Source organism: Carcharodon carcharias, chromosome 30 (assembly GCF_017639515.1).
Source record: "Carcharodon carcharias isolate sCarCar2 chromosome 30, sCarCar2.pri, whole genome shotgun sequence".
Lineage (NCBI taxonomy): Eukaryota > Metazoa > Chordata > Chondrichthyes > Lamniformes > Lamnidae > Carcharodon > Carcharodon carcharias.
In genome coordinates, this window is record NC_054496.1 from 6,996,527 (window position 1) to 7,015,073 (window position 18,547).

At 44.7% G+C, this 18,547-nt stretch overlaps 1 protein-coding gene across 2 annotated transcripts; it reads right to left on the reverse strand.

The window, feature by feature from the left end:
* Nucleotides 1-4,431: 4,431 nt before the first annotated feature.
* Nucleotides 4,432-18,490, reverse strand: LOC121271400 (C-type lectin domain family 10 member A-like). 2 transcript variants are annotated; one of them, XM_041177377.1, is made up of 9 exons: nucleotides 18,336-18,490; nucleotides 17,231-17,332; nucleotides 16,691-16,765; nucleotides 15,651-15,722; nucleotides 14,849-14,920; nucleotides 9,757-9,825; nucleotides 7,352-7,503; nucleotides 5,847-5,959; nucleotides 4,432-5,010 (listed from the first exon to the last, which is right to left on the reverse strand). In XM_041177377.1, the coding sequence occupies exons 1-9, from the start codon at nucleotides 18,418-18,420 to the stop codon at nucleotides 4,872-4,874; spliced, it is 879 nt and encodes a 292-aa protein (XP_041033311.1). In that variant the 5' UTR covers nucleotides 18,421-18,490; the 3' UTR covers nucleotides 4,432-4,871. The 2 variants fall into 2 exon arrangements, with proteins under 2 accessions (XP_041033311.1, XP_041033312.1); XM_041177378.1 differs by lacking the exon at nucleotides 9,757-9,825.
* Between the last annotated feature and the right edge of the window lie 57 nt (nucleotides 18,491-18,547).

Below are 18,547 nucleotides of genomic sequence, written 5' to 3' on the forward strand. Positions count from 1 at the left end.
CCCACTGTTTCTCCTTTTGCAGAATTGAAACCAGTTTAAGGAAAAGCTGACACTGACATTTATGATTATATATAAATATTACAGGAGGAAGGAAATGTTGACCAATGATCAGATTGCCTAATGTGCAAGTCAACATTATCAATGCAAACATTTAGGAAAAATTAAGCAATGGTTTTCTCATGTCTTCTGCTTCAGGATGTCAGAATCCTATCTAGGGATTGAGTATTTTGCACATAGAATGATGGTTCTGGAACATCAATGGTGCTGGAAGTGTGATGGTTCTGGAAGGGCAATGGTTCTGGAAGGGGCTATGGTTCTGGAAGGGTGATGGTCTGGAAGGGTGATAGTTCTGGAAGGGTGATGGTTTTGGAAGGGTGATCGTTCTGGAATGTGCAATGGTTCTGGAAGGGTGATGGTCTGGAAGGTCAATAGCTCTGCAGGGACAATGGTTCTAGAAGTCTGATGGTTCTGGAATGGCAATGGTTCTGCAGGGGCGACAGTCCTAGAAAAATGATGGTTTTGGAACAGTGATGGCTCTGGAAGGCAGATGGTTCTTGAATAGCGATGGTTCTGGATGGGTGATGGTTCTGGAAGGGGCAATGGTTCTGGAAGGGTGATGGTCTGGAAGGGTGATAGTTCTGGAAGGGCAACGGTTCTGGAAGCACGATGGCTCTGGGAGGGTGATGGTCCTGGAAGGGCGATTTTCCTAGAAAGGCAATGGTTCTGGAAAGGTTCTGGTAATGGAAGGGCTTTGGTTCTGGAAGGGTGATGGTTCTGGAAAGGTGATGGTCCTGGAAGGGTGCAAGGCCTGAGGAGAAATCTCGCCTATAGTTCTTGTCCTCTGGTAAACCAATGAGCTTCCTCTTCCAGATCCTGTAGTGCCAATGGAACAAAGATGGAGGAATTCTTATCCAATTTCCCACTACAAGTGAGGTGGCTGGTGGGAGCATGTTAAAAAAATGTTGGCAATAGAAGTCACAATGCAATAAACTCTAAGTAGTGATAAAAATTAATGGAAGGACAGATAAAAGCATATCATAAATCAGGGTTGATTCAAACTGAGCTGCACTAAAAGGCTATAGTCTAACTGCATGTTCTTGGGATATGGACATTAACTGACAAGGCAGCTTTTATTGTCCTTTGTAAGTGACTATGAGGACATTAATTATATTAAATTCAAAGCACAAACAGGCCATTCGGCCCAACTGACCTATGCTGATGTTTATCCTCCACATCATCCAACTCTCATCTAATCCCTTTGGCACATCTTTCGATTCCTTTCTCTCTGGTGTACATATCTACCTCCTTTTTAAATGCTTCTACTTGCATCAACCACTGCATGTTGTAGTGTGTTCCAGATTCTAATCATTCTGCTTTCCAGCAGTATTGGGCAGGTGTAAAACTGGGATTCCACTTGTTTCTACGAGATTCCTGCCTGATGAGTTTGGTTAAAGTTATTGGTTCTGCTCCATTTAACACTTCAATAGAATTCCTATCCCTTACTGATCAGTATGTTGTCGTGTGCAAAATCTGAATTCTGTATAATTTGGCTGGTGCTAATATTAATACCACTTGCCGCTCTTTAGATTGAAGTACATTGGCTGTGAGGTTGCAGGTGGGAATGTGCAAATAAAAGTGTCAGGAATTGCAGTGTCACAATCACAGGGAACGTCCACCTGAATCAACCTGGGCCAACAACCAAGTAGGTTCAGAAATTACGAAAAATTCAGCATCATCAGCCCCTCCCACACCCCCAACCTCTATCAGGGGCAAATACATGGGAACACCACCTCCTCCAAGGTGCTCTCCAACAACAACAACTTATAATTTACATAGCACCTTTAATGTAATGAAACATCCCAAGGCGCTTCACAGTAGCATTATAAAACAAAGCATGATACCAAGCCACGTAATGAGATATTAGGTCAGATGATCATAAGCTTGGTCAGAGGTGGGTTTTAAGGAGCATCTGGAAGGAGGAAAGCGAGATAGGGAGGCAATTCCAGAGTTGGGGCCGAGGCAATTGAAGACGCGGCCACCAGTGGTGGTACAGTTACAATTGGAGATGCCCAAGAGGCCAGAATTAAAGGATTGCAGATATCTTGGAGGATTTTAAGGTTGGGTGATGTTACAAGGATGAGGGGGAAGGGGGGTGAAAGGGCTGGGGTTGTGTGGGGGGAGGGCAAGATCATGGATTTGAAAACAAAGTTGAGAATGTTAAAATCAAAACATTGCTTGACCTGGAGCCAAATCAAACACCATCCTGAAATGACGCTACATCATTGCTCCTTCACTGTCACTGGGTCAAAATCCTGAAACTCCCTTCCTAACAGCACTGTAGGTGTGCCTACACCAAATGGACTGCTGCAGTTCACCATCACCTTCTCAAGGGCAATTAGGGATGGGCAACAAATGTTGGCCACGTCACCGATGCTCACACCCCCTGAATGAATTAACTATTTCAACCCAGGCTTGGTGGAGTGGGTGAGGGCAAGTGAAAAGTGGGGAACAGCAAGGGCATCAAACAACGAAGAGGTATTTTTTTCACTCTTTCACAGGATGTAGACACCACTGGCAAGGCCAGCATTTGTTTCCCATCCCTAATTGCCCTTGGTTTTCCAGGGCCATTTAAGAATCAACTTCATTACTGTGTGGTAAAGATGGCAGATTTGGCAGAACCAGATGGGTTTTTACAACAATCAAGGATAGTTCCATGCTCACCATTACTGAGACTAGCTCTCAATTCCAGATTTTATTAATTGAATTTAAATTCCACCAGCTGCTGTGGTGGGATTTGAACCCCTGTCCCCAGAGCATCAACCTGGGCCTCTGGATTACTAACTAGCTCAGTGACATTACCACTATGCCACCGCCTCTCTGTAATGTAAGATATTGATTGAACATTTCCACAGAGTTGCTCCCACTCAACCAGCATAACCTCAGCAGAAGTCACGCAGTGAGTCTTCTGCTGCAGGTCCAGGAAGATCCAGGAGCAGCTCCGAAAGAAATTCCGCATTGTTCAATTTTTAAAACATACTTTATTTCAATTTGATTCTCTCTCCTGGAATGGTTTTCCCCAGAATCTGCTGATTCCTTTCTCCCTCTGCGGCTTTGTTGTCCGTGAATTCATCGCCACAGTTGAGTTCGGTTGCATATTCCAGAATCTTGGAATCCAGGCAATATTCCATCTGTTTTCTGGCCTTTCTTTTCCTGGTTTTCCAGGTGACAAGGGTTGCAACGGGAGGTGGAGGAATGGGAGGAGGAAGAGGGTGGGTTGGGGGAGGGGGTTAAACCTGCCTCTCTCTTTGTCACCAAATGAAAGAACAGAAAAATGGCACGAAATGTAACTTCTATTGATACAGCATCTGGTTTGACTTCTCATGTGTCTTGGTTAGCAAGTTGTCCCTAAATCTGTGCTATTTTAACACGACACTGACTCAAACTGAAATCAAAGGGTTAATTAACATGTTAGCAGCGAACAGACAGGAAATTAATGGGAACACATTAACCCTTGCTCCAAACACACACACACACACAACTAATACCCAGGAGGTTTAACGCTATCTAATAAATCTAATGAGCTGACAAACTGACTGAAAATACTACATGTGTATATCAACCATGGGAAGAAATAAAGCAGAAAAGAAAAAGTACAATTTATCTTTATTCAGTCAGATAAATAGAGTGTAAAAACAGGTACAGACTGCAAACAATCTCAATGTGGAAAGCACCTCTATGGTTAACAGTGTGTTAATGTACAGAGTGATGTGGGTCACATCGATCTGAAAAGAAGACTCTGCATTTATATAGAACCTTTTACTTCCTCAAGACGCCTTTACTTTTAAAATGTAGTCACTGTTATAGAGAGACTCTGCCAACCTAGGTGACTGGCTGCCATTTGGCACTGTTAAGCTGAGTTCAGTTGAGTTTGGCAGTCTGGCACATTGTATTTATTCTAGATACCAACTGTTATGACACGGCAGATGATTTGTGCCAAGGAGATCAAATCCTTGAGGGAAACTTGGTCACACTATCACAATGGTTTTGCAATTTGTATTTATTTCGAGATGCGTGCCCTGAATTCCGAAGTAATAAGTCCAGCAAGACTTCAGAGCTTTTTAAAAAACAAGATTAAATATTTGTTAACAAAAGAAAATATTTCAAGTGTATACACAGGTCTATAAATTACTTAAAACCCCTAATTATTCTGGCTTCCAGTTACACCCCCTTTAAGGCAATGGTTAAAAAAATAGATTTTTGCAAATTAAACACAATATCCTGGACAGTAGAGTTCAAAGTGGCTTTTCCCAGCTTCCGTTTCTGTAGACAGCAGGCTTAATGCACAAATACTGGAGGCTTCTTAAACTTCTGGTAGATCTTACACACATAACCTTTGTACATGTTTTTCCCTTTTAATGTGTAAATTCCATTGTCCATATGTCTTTGGAACTTTACCTTTCTCATAATATAAATCTTTTCATGTTGCTACTAAACTGTCAGTAGCCCTTGAGAAAAATAAACACATTCCTCAGCTTGCTTGTCTGGCTGTTTCTAAACAGATGAAAACCAAATCCCCCTTCATCTATCTAAAAATGCAAATTCCCTTCACTCCTGACATGCTAAGACCCCAACCATGTTTGCTCATTAGCATATTAAAGACACTTCTATTCCCTACTCCTTTTGATAACTTCAACTTGCAGTCTGCTTGGCTACAAAACATAATTAAATCACAAACACAGACAGGACACCGCAATCCCCCATAAACCTACTTTACACTAAACTAGAAAAATATTGTGAAAATTATTCTACTTGCGAAAACAACCAACTATTCAGAAAATGCCGCTTGTGTTATTGAGATTTGTGGCAGGATTTCAAGCTGTTTTGGCTCTTTGCTCACAGATGTAGAGAAATTTCTGAGAGCACTGATTGTCATTCCATCTTCCTTGATCATTGGTGTGGGCACAGTCCTCACCTGTCCCAGAATTGTTGGGTTCTTGAGGAGCCCAAAACCTTCAAACAACAGAGGTCACGGTAAGTATGGCACAGCAGATTGCCCTGAAAGCAACATTACTCTAGAAGTTTCTACTGCTTGAATCATAAGAGTAATAATTTGCCTTTATATAGGACCTGGGATATAATGAAACACCCCAGAGTGCTTCACAGGATTTAGGTCACCTAGCGCCTGTCTTCCAGGCCAACATGGCCCCCAAATCCTCAAGATGGCAGGCAGGAAGTGCGTGCATGCTTCTGAAGGAAGCTCCTTTATTCACATCAGGAACAGGCACTTTGCAACTGCAAACCTGGCCTGGCATCTGATTGAGATCCATTCTCCAATGTGGGGCTTTGACCTGAGGCATGAGTGTTGCGCTACACTGGAGGGGCCAAGGAGACCATCACAGCAGAGGGTCTCAAACAGAGGGCCACACACACACATTGTACAGTGAAAGACCATGTGTGGTAATCAGGGACAAGGACTACCATCTGAGTGGGTTTTTTTTCCCCTTCCTTGAAACCCTTTCTTCAAGGTTTTCTTTATATTTTTTAAAGAACAGATATAGTTGTAATTTAAAGAGAGAACCAGATCACTGAAGGATCTTCACCAGAACTCCCTTTATGAATTGGGAGTTTGCATCTCTGATGATTTTTTTGCCACTATGGGAAGTTCCACGTCTTTATAACAAGATAATAATTGTTCTAACGATATCCAACTCTGAGAATATTCAGGGTGATGATATTGGAACCTATTTTTTTGACGTCTACTTCTAATTAAATAAAATTAGGTGCACAAGCTGGGCTGTAAGTCCAGTGTCCAGCACTTGCGCTGTGTAAACATCAAATGAACTTACATTGGTGTTGTCTTGTAATCTGTGCCATCGACCCATTCCCACTTGTCCTCATTCTCATGATCAGTCAGGCCAATCCAGAATAATTTGGAGTCACTTTCCATTGTAACAAAATGCTGCATAAGGATGGAAATGGAATGAGCAATTCAAAAAAAAAGGAAACCTTATGTTATTTGCAGAGTTTGCTATAGGTCTCAGGTTTAAATCTAGTGTTGCCAGCTCTCCAGGATTGCCCTGGAGGGTCCGGGAATTGAAGATAAATCTCCGGCACATGGCAAAAATAACAGCAGGAAAATATATTGTAGGAAGATTAACAAATATTGTGTTTTAAAAATAAACTTTGCTGAACATTTTTGCTCACAAGTCATAAAAATACAGAACATGGGAAATAAAGGCTGTTTGACTGACAGTCAAGAGTCATCCAATCAGATAATGAGGACCCAACTGCATTCTGGTTGGACTAGGATGAACATGGGCAACCAATGGCAAAGAGTTTGTGGGTGGGATATTTGGAGGCAGAAAGTCATGTGATGAAATCTCCAGGAATATGTCCAACATGGGTTGGCAACCTGACTTACCTCCCATGGTTTCCAACACTTTGTGTCAGGCACTGTCCACCACATGACGGGTCACCGGAGAGGGTTGCCGTACGGTGTGGATATGTTACCACTGGCATAGCCAACAAAACCACCCAGGTGTGGATCTACTCCCGGACTCCATGCCAACTGTTCAGTGAGAGAGCTGCCCTCTCAGCGGCCATGATGATACTGAAGCCCCTGGTCAATGATCAAACCCTCCACTGTGTCCTTATCGAATCAGGGTTCCTGCTCCTGCCTGGCATTCTGCTTAGTCACCTTCAGATGCTCATCTTCCTCATTCCCAGTTAAACATTAAACAGCAGAGGTACTTCCACCCAGTGGTGGATAGTCGAAATACAGCCAGGTTCAGCTGAGATCAAATTGGACACCTCTGGAACCCACAGCACCAAACTTACACCGAGGCAACTTGGGGGCTGGTGGTGGTGGTGGGGGGTGGGGGGTGGGGGGGGTGGGATGAAAGTTGGCCCCATTATTTCTTGAAGGGTATTAGAGTTCGGAATGAATTAGCATCAGCAGCAAAGGAATCCTCAGTATACAAGCCCCAGTGCTATCTTTTGCCTTCATTCTTCCCGACCCCCAATACCCAATTCAGCGGGACCCTGCCCCACTGTGCCCACTTCTTTCCTCCCTGACATTCTGTCAATCCCACATTACCCCTATCTCGTCTCCTTAGCTACCATAGTCATTGCTGCACAGGAACCGCAGGAGGTCATTCAGTCCCTCGAGCCTTTTCCACCATTCAATCACATCAGGATTGGTCTGTACCTTGGCTCCACCTACCTGCCATGGTCCCATAATCATTAATAAATTTACCTAATGAAAATCAGTGTGATACAGTTCTGAAAAATCTTTGCACTCAGTCTTGAACAGACAATTGAAACTGTGCTGACTGTGTAAACTTAGATTTACCTGCTCTTCAATGGTATTAATGACAACAAGGTTGGACTGTTGGAGTGAACAGTACATCTTGCTTGAGGTCCACGAGGCTTTTTTAGTTGAAAAGAAGTAACAGCTCCCATTGAAGTGTATCCAGTGGTGAGCGCATTGAAGGTTCTGACATGCTGAAAAACATTTAACATTTACCTGAGAGGCCAAATCAACAAAGTAGCATAAAGTTTATTAAATTAACACAACACAGAGGTAGTGACTTTCAGCCAACCACAGTTTTTAAGTTTAAAAGGGGTTCCATGTTGTTTCAAAACATTAATGATTTCCCTACAATTCTGGCCTCTTTGACACCCCAGGTTTCCATAACTTCACCATCGGCGGCTCTGCCAGAGCCTCAGCAGGGATTCTTAATTCACATCTGAAGTGAATTGTCCATTTTTCTTGATCTTTCAGTGGTTATAATAAGTTGTTCTTTCTGCGAACTCTTTTGTCAATGTCTCAATGTTTATTTGGACAAGATTAAGGGATGTGAAGTGTTATTGATACTTTAATGGTCTGGCTGATTGACACTTTTACAGGGTTGTAGGAACAGCAGTTTTTTTTCAAAAGAAGATTTGTAAATGGGGTGTTTTTTTATCTTTCTCTCAGAATATCTACACTTGTCCCAGTTATTATATGGTTCATTGGTTATGTACATAGTGTATATTGGGCGAATATACATGGAAGGGGCACAAGTTGGCATGGAGTTGGCATGGAGAGTATAGGGGTCCATGGGGTGTGGCTGGGGGGCTTCAGTTGGCATTGAATAAGCAGAGAGAGAATAAGGGGCTATGGGGGTTGGTTGGGGGGGGCATAAGTTGGTTTGAGTTCGCATGAGTGGGCATGGAAGGTATAAGGTGCCTGGAGGTGGGTGTGGAGTGAGGGGCCAAAGGCTAGAGGGCCTAAAATCTTATAAAACAACTGGGAAAAAGTCTTACAAAACCAAAGTAGGGCATTCTAACCAGCCAACTTTGGAACTGACCCACCCCCCATGGCTGCAGGTGTCAGCAGGCCCAACTCCATCCCTTACCTGGCCCTCCGGAGCAAACATTGTGTGTACCGGGGCACGTTTTACCAAAGCAGGTCGGTTGAGTCAGGAAATTTCAGGACTGGAGCTGCCCTGATTCACAAGCCTGGAGTGGAGCTTGAATCCAGAGCCTCCTGACTCAGGGGCGTGGGCTAGCTATGAGCCACAGCTGCCTCACAAGGAAAAATGTCATAAAGGAAGATGGTTGTGGTTGCTGGGGATCAATCATCTCAGCTCCAGGACATCACTGCAGGAGTTCCTCAGGGTAGTGTTCTCAGCCCAACCATCTTCAGCTGCTTCATCAATGACCTTCCTTCCATCATAACGTCAGAAGTGGGGATGTTCGCTGATGATTGCACAATGTTCAGCACCATTCACAACTCCTCAGATACTGAAGCAGTCCGTGTCCAAATGCAGCAAGACCTGGACAATATCCAGGCTTGGACTGACAAGTGGCAAGTAACATTCACACCACACAAGTGCCAGGCAATGACCACCTCCAACAAGACAGAATTTAATCATCGCCCCTTGATGTTCAATGGCATTACCATCACTGAATCCCCCACTATCAACACCCAGAAACTGAACTGGACTACCCATATAAATACTGTGGCTACAAGAGCAAGTCAGGGCTGGGAATTCTGTGGAGAGTAACTCACCTCCTGACTCCCCAAAGTCTGTCCACCATCTACAAGACACAAGTCAGGATTGTGATGGAATACTCTCCACTTGCCTGGATGAGTGCAGCTCCAACAACACTCAAGAAGCTGGACATTGTCCAGGACAAAGCAGCCCGCTTGATTGGCACCACATCCACAACCATTCACTCCCTCCACCACCAACACACAGTAGCAGCAGTGTGTGTACCATCTACAAGAAGTACTGCAGCAACTCACCAAGCCTCCCTAGACAGCACCTTCCAAACCCACATCCACTACCATCTAGAAGGACAAGGGCAGCAGACACATGAGAACACCACCACCTGGAGGTTCCCCTCTAAGTCACTCACCATCCCCTGACTTGGAAATATATCGGCCGTTCCTTCACTGTCACTGGGTCAAAATCCTGGAACTCCCTCCCTAACAGCACTGTGGGTGTACCTACACCACATGGACTGCAGCGGTTCAAGAAGGCAGCTCACTACCACCTTCTCAAGGGCAATTAGAGATGGGCAATAAATGCTGGCCCAGCCAGTGATGCCCATATCCCATGAATGAATAAAAATGTCCTTGGGAGGGTTCAAAGTGGATTAAAAGAATGGACATGCTTCCCTCACACTCGCTCGAACAGACAGATCATTATTTAATCACTCTGAAATATATAAGCTTTATTTAAATCTGCTAATCTTCAGATAACTCACCAGGTTCTGGCAGCATTTCTAGTTTGTTGGATATAGTATTCATGAAGTTAGTAATCTTCTTTGAAAGCTCTTCCAAAACCAAAAGCAAGAGGAAATCAAGAGTAGATCATAAGGATTAATAAATACACACACACACAAATAAGTGCACACTAACCCTCACACACACACTCACAAGCGCACTCACACACAAATAAGTACACACTAATCCTCACACACACTCACAAGCACATGCACACTCACACACAATGTCACAAACACACACACTGACAAACAATCAGATACACATATAAAGAATCAGACACATACACAATCGGACGCACACACCCTCCTACACACACACACTGACAAACAATCAGACACACACACACACAATCAGACACACACACTCACAAACAGACATACACACACACATGCATGCACAACACTAACATGCACACACTAACGCACACATATATACTCACAAGCACACACGCACTCATGCAAAGACATAAACACACACTCACAAACAATCAGAGCCACATAAACACACATTCACATTCAGACACACATTCGGAAATAATCAGACACACGCACACACACTCACAATCAGACACACACAAACACACACACTCACAATCAGAAACACACACTCAGAAATAATCAGACACGCACACACACACTCACACACACACTCATAAAGTCAGACACACACACAAATAATCAGACACTTGCACACACACTAACACGCACTCACTCGCATTCACACACATACTAACACATTCTCTCCCACACTGAAACTCACAGACACCCTTACTTAAACATACACTCACCCATTCTCACCCATATACAAACACACACACGTTCTCAGATACCAGAACTAATATTCTATCCCCTACACACACACAAACACAGTCACATTCACCAATACTCACACACACACAAAGACACTGAGGCTCGGATTTTCGCCACAACAGAGAGACTCTCCATCATTGGGAAAGTCCCAGAAATGGCCGAAAATTCTAAGCCCTATCCCTGAACCCAGCATTTCCTATCTTCACAGGGCAGGACTGGAGTCGGGTCAGTGTTCACACATGCACGATTTGTGGAGGCAGCTGGCCTTTTAAATATCAGCTGCCTCCTCTATCGTGGGATTTTGGAAGAACAGGAGAGTAGAGTCGGGAATGTGCAGATTAGAACAGGTAAGAGGGTGTCTGAACTTGGTGAATTCTTGTGGATAGGGTAATCCCTTGGAGGGGTAAGGTACCACTTTGCATAGGTTCCTGAGACACCTTTGGGAATGAAGAGGCACCCTTTGGGATTGTTAAAGAGAACATGATTATACACTTTTTATGCACAAACTCATTGCAACTGCCAAGCTGTAAAAGAGTGTCTGAGAGCTGTCCGGGAAATGTCCAGCTGTCCGGGAAATGTCCAGGAACTGTCCATCTGTCCGGGAAATGTCCAGGAACTGTCCATCTGTCCAGGAAATGTCCAGGAACTGTCCATCTGTCCGGGAAATGTCCAGGAACTGTCCATCTGTCCAGGAAATGTCCAGGAACTGTCCATCTGTCCAGGAACTGTCCATCTGTCCAGGAAATGTCCAGGAACTGTCCATCTGTCCAGGAAATGTCCAGGAACTGTCCATCTGTCCAGGAAATGTCCAGGAACTGTCCATCTGTCCAGGAAATGTCCAGGAACTGTCCATCTGTCCGGGAAATGTCCAGGAACTGTCCATCTGTCCAGGAACTGTCCATCTGTCCAGGAACTGTCCATCTGTCCAGGAACTGTCCATCTGTCCAGGAAATGTCCAGGAACTGTCCATCTGTCCAGGAACTGTCCAGCTGTCCGGGAAATGTCCAGGAACTGTCCATCTGTCCAGGAACTGTCCAGCTGTCCGGGAAATGTCCAGGAACTGTCTAGCTGGCCGGGGAATGTTAAGAAGCTCTCCTGCTGTTGGGCGTGATTTTACGCTGGTGTGATTCCATGGTCCCGCCAAAGTCAATGGAGTTTTGAATGGCTCGCTGCATCTTATGGACCCACCCCTGCCACAATGGGGCTGTAAAATATTGCCATCAAAGTTACCCAGAAAGTGTCAAAGCTGTCAAGGAACTGTCCAAGGACACTATGTGAGTTGGCATGGAATGGGTAAGGGCAAAGGGTGGTGGGGGTCATGCATTGACATGAGTTGGTACTAAGTTGGCATTGGGGGTATGGGGCCAATGGGGTGGGTAGAAGGGCTCTTAGTTGGCATGGATGGGATATAGAGAGGGCGTGGGGGCTGAGGGCTGAAGGGATGTTATTTGTTTTATTATTTTTTAGTTATTTAAACACAGTGCCATCGCACAGAGCCTACCCTTGCACCCAGCACACCTCCGCTCCTGACAGACTGTGGATTCATTCTGGGGCCATCCTGAATCCTGTTTCAGCCCAAGGATGAAAATCTGGGCCTAACAGTTCCTCCCCTATACGCAGACACAGCACACAACTCACACACACACACTAACACATCATCACCACCCCCTGAGGGCATCGTTGTCTGGGTCAGCATTTATTGCCCATCTCTAATTGCCCTTGAGAAGGTGGTGGTGAGCTGCCTTCTTGAACTGCTGCAGTCCATGTGGTGTAGGCACACCCACAGTGCTGTTAGGGAGGGTGTTCCAGGATTTTGACCCAGTGACAGTGAAGGAACGGCGATATATTTCCAAGTCAGGATGGTGAGTGACTTAGAGGAGAACCTCCAGGTGGTGGTGTTCCCATGTGTCTGCTGCCCTTGTCCTTCTAGATTGTAGTCGTCATGGGTTTGGAAGGCGCTGTCTAAGCAGCCTTGGTGAATTCCTGCAGTGCATCTTGTATATGGTACACACTGCTGCCACTGTGTGTTGGTGGTGGAGGGAGAGAATGTTTGTGGATAGGGTGTCAATCAAGTCGGCTGCTGTGTCCTGGACGGTGTCAAGCTTCTTGAGTGTTGGAGCTGCACTCATCCAGGCAAGTGGGGCATATTCCATCACACCCCTGACTTGTGCCTTGTAGATGGTGGACAGGCTCTGGGGAGTCAGGAGGTGAGTTACTCACCGCAGGATTCCTGCCTCACACCTGCTCTTGTAGCCACAATATTTATATGGCTAGTCCAGTTCAGTTTCTGGTCAATGGTAACCCCCAGGATGTTGATAGTGGGGGATTCAGTGATGGTAATGCCTTTGAATGTCAAGGGCCGATGGTTATATTCTCCCTTGTTGAAGATGGTCATTGCCTGGCACTTGTGTGGCATGAATGTTACTTGCCACTTGTCAGCCCAAATATGGATATTGTCCAGGTCTTGCTGCATTTGGGCACGGACTGCTTCAGTATCTGAGGAGTTGTGAATGGTGCTGAACATTGTGCAATCATCAGCGAACATCCCCACTTCTGACCTTATGGTGGAAGGAAGGTCATTGATGAAGCAGCTGAAGATGGTTGGGTTAAGGACACCACCCTGAGAAACTCCTGCAGTGATGTTCTGGAGCTGAGTGACTGACCTCCAACAACCACAACCATCTTCCTTTGTGCTCAGTATGACTCCAACCAGCAGAGAGTTTTCACCTTCCCTTTGATCCCAGTTTTGTTAGGGTTCCTTGATGCCACACTCAGTCAAATGCTGCCTTGATGTCAAGGGCAGTCACTCTCACCTCACCTCTGACATTCAGTCTTTTGTCCATGTTTGAACCAGGGCTGTAATGAGGTCAGAGACTGAGTGACCCTGAATGATGACCTTTTCCATTACTTTATGATGATAGAGAGTAGACTGATGGGGCAGTAATTGGCTGGGTTGGATTTCTTCTAATTTTTGTGTACAGGACAGACCTGGGCAATTTTCCACATAGCTGGGAAGATGCTTGTGTTGTATCTGTACTGGAACAGCTTGGTTAGGGGTGCTGGAAGTCCTGGAGCCCAAGTCTTCAGTACTATTGCTGGAATATTGTCAGGGCCCATAGCCTTTGCAGTATCCAGTGCCTTCAGCCATTTCTTGATATCATGTGGAGTGAATCAAATTGGCTGAAGACTGGCATCTGTGATGCTGGGGACCCCAGAGGAGGCCAAGATGGATCATCCACTCAACACTTCTGGCTGAAGATTGTAACAAATGCTTCAGCCTTATCTTTTGTACTGATGTGCTGGGCTCCCCCATCATTGAGGATGGGGATATTTGTGGAGCCTGCTCCTCCAATATTTTGTTTAATTGTCCACCACCATTCACGACTGGATGTGGCAGGTCTGCAGAGCTTAGATTTGATCTGTTGGTTGTGGGATCGCTTAGCTCTGTCTATTACTTGCTGCTTATGCTGTATGGCACACAAGCAGTCCTGTTTTATAGCTTCATCAGGTTGATACCTCATTTTTAGGTATGCCTGGTGCTGCTCCTGGCATGTCCTCCTGCACTCTTCATTGGACCAGGGTTGATCCCCTGGCTTGATGGTAATGGTAGAGTGGGGCCTTGAGGTTACAGATTGTGTTCTAGTACAATTCTGCTGCTGCTGATGGCCCACAGCACCTCATGGTGCCCAGTCTTGAGTTGCTAGATCTGTTTGAAATCTATCCCATTTAGCAAAGTGGTGGAGGTGAGGTACACACACTTCTGCATTCAAACTCTGATGGTGCTGTTGGGGTTTGGAAAGACTTAGGCTTGTACAAATGGTGATGTCTGGAGACACTGCAAAGGCCTCTCTGTCTTTTTATCATTTCTTTCTCTCTCTCTCTGTCTCTCGGGGCAATAATCCTCCCAGGAGAGGTTGGGAGCTGCTGCCACCTGCAGGGATTGACTCTCGCTGCACACTCTCCACTAAATAACAATTAAATTCACTTCGATTATCCCAGGCTGATGTATACAATCAGATCAAACACACCGTATTCAGCACCTGCCTTGTATTTGAAAGATCATTAGAAATTTGTTGAAGGATTGAAGGTTAGAATGTGCAATGGTTGGATTGTGCGTTTAAATATTTTACTGCTCAGTGCTCAGTTTGTTATAATTAAATATGATGAATGTATGACTGAGTGAGGTTGGGTGATATCTGCTCCTGAATCCCTGCTCAGCCTTCCTGAAGCTGCTGTTCAATTGAGCCAACATCCCACTCACCTCCTGCACCCATCTGTGTCACCTGATCCTGAATACGCAGCTCGAGTTCCTTCAGGTCTGATTTGTCTGAAACTGAAATGTGAGAAAAGATTTAGACTTCAAGCCACACTGTGGTTAACAATTGGGGGGAAAATGAATCCCTTTGCCTCCTGGGAACGAATTCATAACAGCATTTCAATTAATGCCAGAGATTTGGAGAGAAGCAAACAGGACTCACTGCTGTGTTGTCAGAGATTTCAAACGTACAGATTATACAAGGAAGGGGAGACTCAGAAGTCAGTTCTCACCCCAGGCTGCTGTATATAATCAGAATGAGGTTGTGTCACAGTTATTATTAAACACACACTGTTAATTAAAAAAGAAAGTCATGGCTGAATTTCTCTTTCTTAGTTGGGAGAGGTACGATGGGCTGAATGGCCTCCTTTTGTGCCATAAATTTCGTTATGGGACAGAATTCTTTTCTGAGCTCCACAAATTCTATTCCGCTTTTGCTGAGGGGCTCCATTTGTGTTCATTGGGTATCAGGAGAACAGGGTTGCTCACACAATTCTTAGCATGGGAGTCAAACGTGAGTGCAGGCTGGCTAATTAGGCATGGGGTGCATCACAGTCAATCCCGATTCTGTCCTCACTTAACATCCTCCTGTACACACTTGCCAATAGTGGAGACTTGGGATGGCAAAGGGGAAACATGTTCTCTGTCTAATTCTGAGTGAGACTGTGGGGGGGGGGGGGGTTATTTTCCCAGTTTCCACTGATTGAATCATTCAGCCACTCAATTGATCCAACACTGTCCCACTCACCTCTTTGACCCAACTGTGTCACTTCATTTCGAATACGCAGCTCGAGTTCCTTCAGTTCTGATTTATCTGAAACTAAAGATTTAGACTTCAGGGTTAGAATATAGGAAATGAACTCACAATGTGTGCAGCATGAGCTACAATGCACGGAAAATAAATCCCTTCACCTCTCTGGGTTGCATTAAGCAATTCATAACAGGATATCAACTAACGCCTGAGATTTGCAACGTACAGATTTACACTAGGAAGAGGAAATTCAGAAAGCTAATGTCTCCCCCACCCCGCCAAGGTTTGAGATGCAAGGAGAGGTAAGTTGGAGTGGGAGATGATGGAATCCAGGTTACATTGGTGGGAGAAAAAGGAAGATTATACAGGACAGGTATATAGGACAACAACAACTTGCATTTAGATAGTGCCTTTAACACAGTAAAACATCCCACAGGAGTGTTATCAGCAAAATTTGACACTCAGCTAAATAAGGAGACATTGGGACAGGTAACCCAAAAGCTTGGTCAAAGGGCGTCTTTCAGGAAGAGGGAGAAATAGCAAGGTGGAGAGGAAGGGAATTTCAGAATTTAGGACCTAGGCAGTGGAAGGATGAAACCCATGGACTTGGGAGCTTGGTCTTAAAGTTGAATCAGAGTTTGAGTTCAAATCCCACCATGACAATCTATGCAACTAAATTGGGTTATTTGCCAGAAGTTATGGTCAAGTTAAAATCCAGTTAGTTTCAGTGCTGCTGTTCAGCAGGGCCCCAGCGGGACTCTGAACCCACACTAAGGGGTAAATTCCCTCTGAAACGGCCTAACTCAGTTTGAAAATAAATCAGAAGACCGAGAAACTTCTTGGGCTAGGTCAGGACTTGTAACAAATGTGACCTTGTCATTGCAGCCCAAGACCCAATTATAAATAGTGTTAGAATTACTGAGTAATTAGCTGCGAAATTGATTGAGCTTCTGATCATTTGTCCTTTACTCTGAATCCTTGGACTTCTACAGGTGAAATCCCTCCGATGTCACCGTATTCTCCGATATTCCACTCACCATTATTCAGTGCGTGAGAGACCTGCATCTGGACCTGCGACTGAAACTCCTCCACTGTCTCATTGGTCTCTGAACCTGAGAAATCAGCAAGAATTTAGTTACAAAGTTCATTTAGCAGCCGAGAGAGGGTAAACTAAATTCTCCAGAGTCAGATTACTAGCGACAAATTATGGCGGCCAAATGTAACTTCCCGACAAGTCAGAGTGGTCAACAGATTCAGACCTTTAAGAAGTCTGAATTTGGTGTAAACCCATCTTCACCCCACGGACCGCAACAGTTGAAGAGGAAACCCCATCCCCATCTTCTCTAGGGCAACCAGGGGATGGACAATCAACGGCGACCATCCCAATGCTGACCACGTCCCAAGAATACATTAAAAGAAACGAGTCATGCGGACCCGAAACGTTAACTCTGTTCCTCTCTCCGCAGTTTTTTTTTCTCCAGCATTTTCGGTTTTTGTTTCAGATTCCCAGCATCCGCAGTATCTTGCTTCCATCATCAAATAAACTCAACACGGACACGAAGTGGAAAGTTACTCACATCTAATGACTCCAGTGATCAGAAGAATAAGGATAACACACAGAAGGATGAAGATTAGGAGCATCCACCACTTTCCAGAGAAGACTGACTTAAATCGGCTACCTGAGATTTCAAACATGGTGCTGATTAGAATGTGGTATTTTATGGTATCAAAGTCTTCAAAATGATTGGTGAACATATTAACTCACTTTTATCTTTAAAGATATTGGCTGGCAAAAACCAATGCCAAACAGCAGGAACACACCCATCTCAACAGGCAGAAAATAAACTGAGGATCCTCAGGACACCCCAAACCTTTCTACAGCCCAATGCCATGCATCTGAAGCGTTGTCACTATGATGTAGGGATTAAGGTAGCCAATTTAAACACAGATAATGTGATAATGACTACTTCATTTATTTTGGCGATGTTGGTTAAAGGATAAATATTGACCAAGACACCAGGCAGAACCCCCCCCCCCCACCCTCCCACTCTTCTTTGAAGTAATGCCTTAGGATCTTTTATGCCCAATTGAGTTTGTAGACGGGACATCTGATAGTGCAGCACCTCCTCAGTTCAGCACTGAAGCATCACCCTTGATTATGTGCTCACAACCTTCTGGAAAGTCACAGCTGAATCAATTCCTCTCAAGTCTCTGACTCTATTAAACACATCATTTACATTATCCTGCAGTGGGGAGGGCTGACACATGGGGGCTTTACACTTTGGAGCCCTGTCACATCTTCAAAATGAATGTTATTTTTTCTAGTTTTCAAATGCCTCAATGACCTCGCGCCCTGTCCCTATCTCTGTGACCTCCTCCAACATTCTCAAATCTCTCCATTCTTCTACTGTCTTCCGCAGCTCTGATTTTCATCACACCATCATTGGTGTCCCCACCTTCAGCTGCCTAAGCTGTACGCTCTGGAGTTCCCTCCCTAAATATCTCTGCTTCTCTACCCCTCTGTCCTCCTTTAGGATGCTTCATGACTAACAGTCCCCCCTCACTCAATACCAGCAAATGAGAAATTCATGTAACTCTCATGACTGTTTACACAACAATATACTCAAGACAGAATGTCCACTCCAGCACACTCATTCCCACCTTCGTTGAATGAAAATGTACCTGGAATCTGCTTAGCCTGTTGCTGTTTTTGTTCATTGTCAAGATTGAAGTTCTCAAAATCGTAGTAGGCATGTTCTCCAGCCATTCTGTAAGACAATGCAGAAACTGGTGCCGAGCTTCACAGGGAACTGGTGAGGGAATGGGGAACTTTATATGGTCTGTTATGTCAAAGATCCTAATACCCAAGCCAATTGTATTGTGATTTCTCCCAG

Excerpts from the sequence above, each read along its gene's own strand:
- LOC121271400 (XM_041177377.1), bottom strand. The coding sequence starts at position 18,420 with ATGGCTGGAGAACATGCCTACTACGATTTTGAGAACTTCAATCTTGAC. Across the intron at positions 14,921-15,650 it reads GACACAGTTGGGTCAAAGAG|TTTCAGACAAATCAGACCTG; the intron begins GTGAGTGGGACA and ends CTCACATTTCAG. Across the intron at positions 5,011-5,846 it reads GATTACAAGACAACACCAAT|GTTTTGGGCTCCTCAAGAAC; the intron begins GTAAGTTCATTT and ends TGTTGTTTGAAG.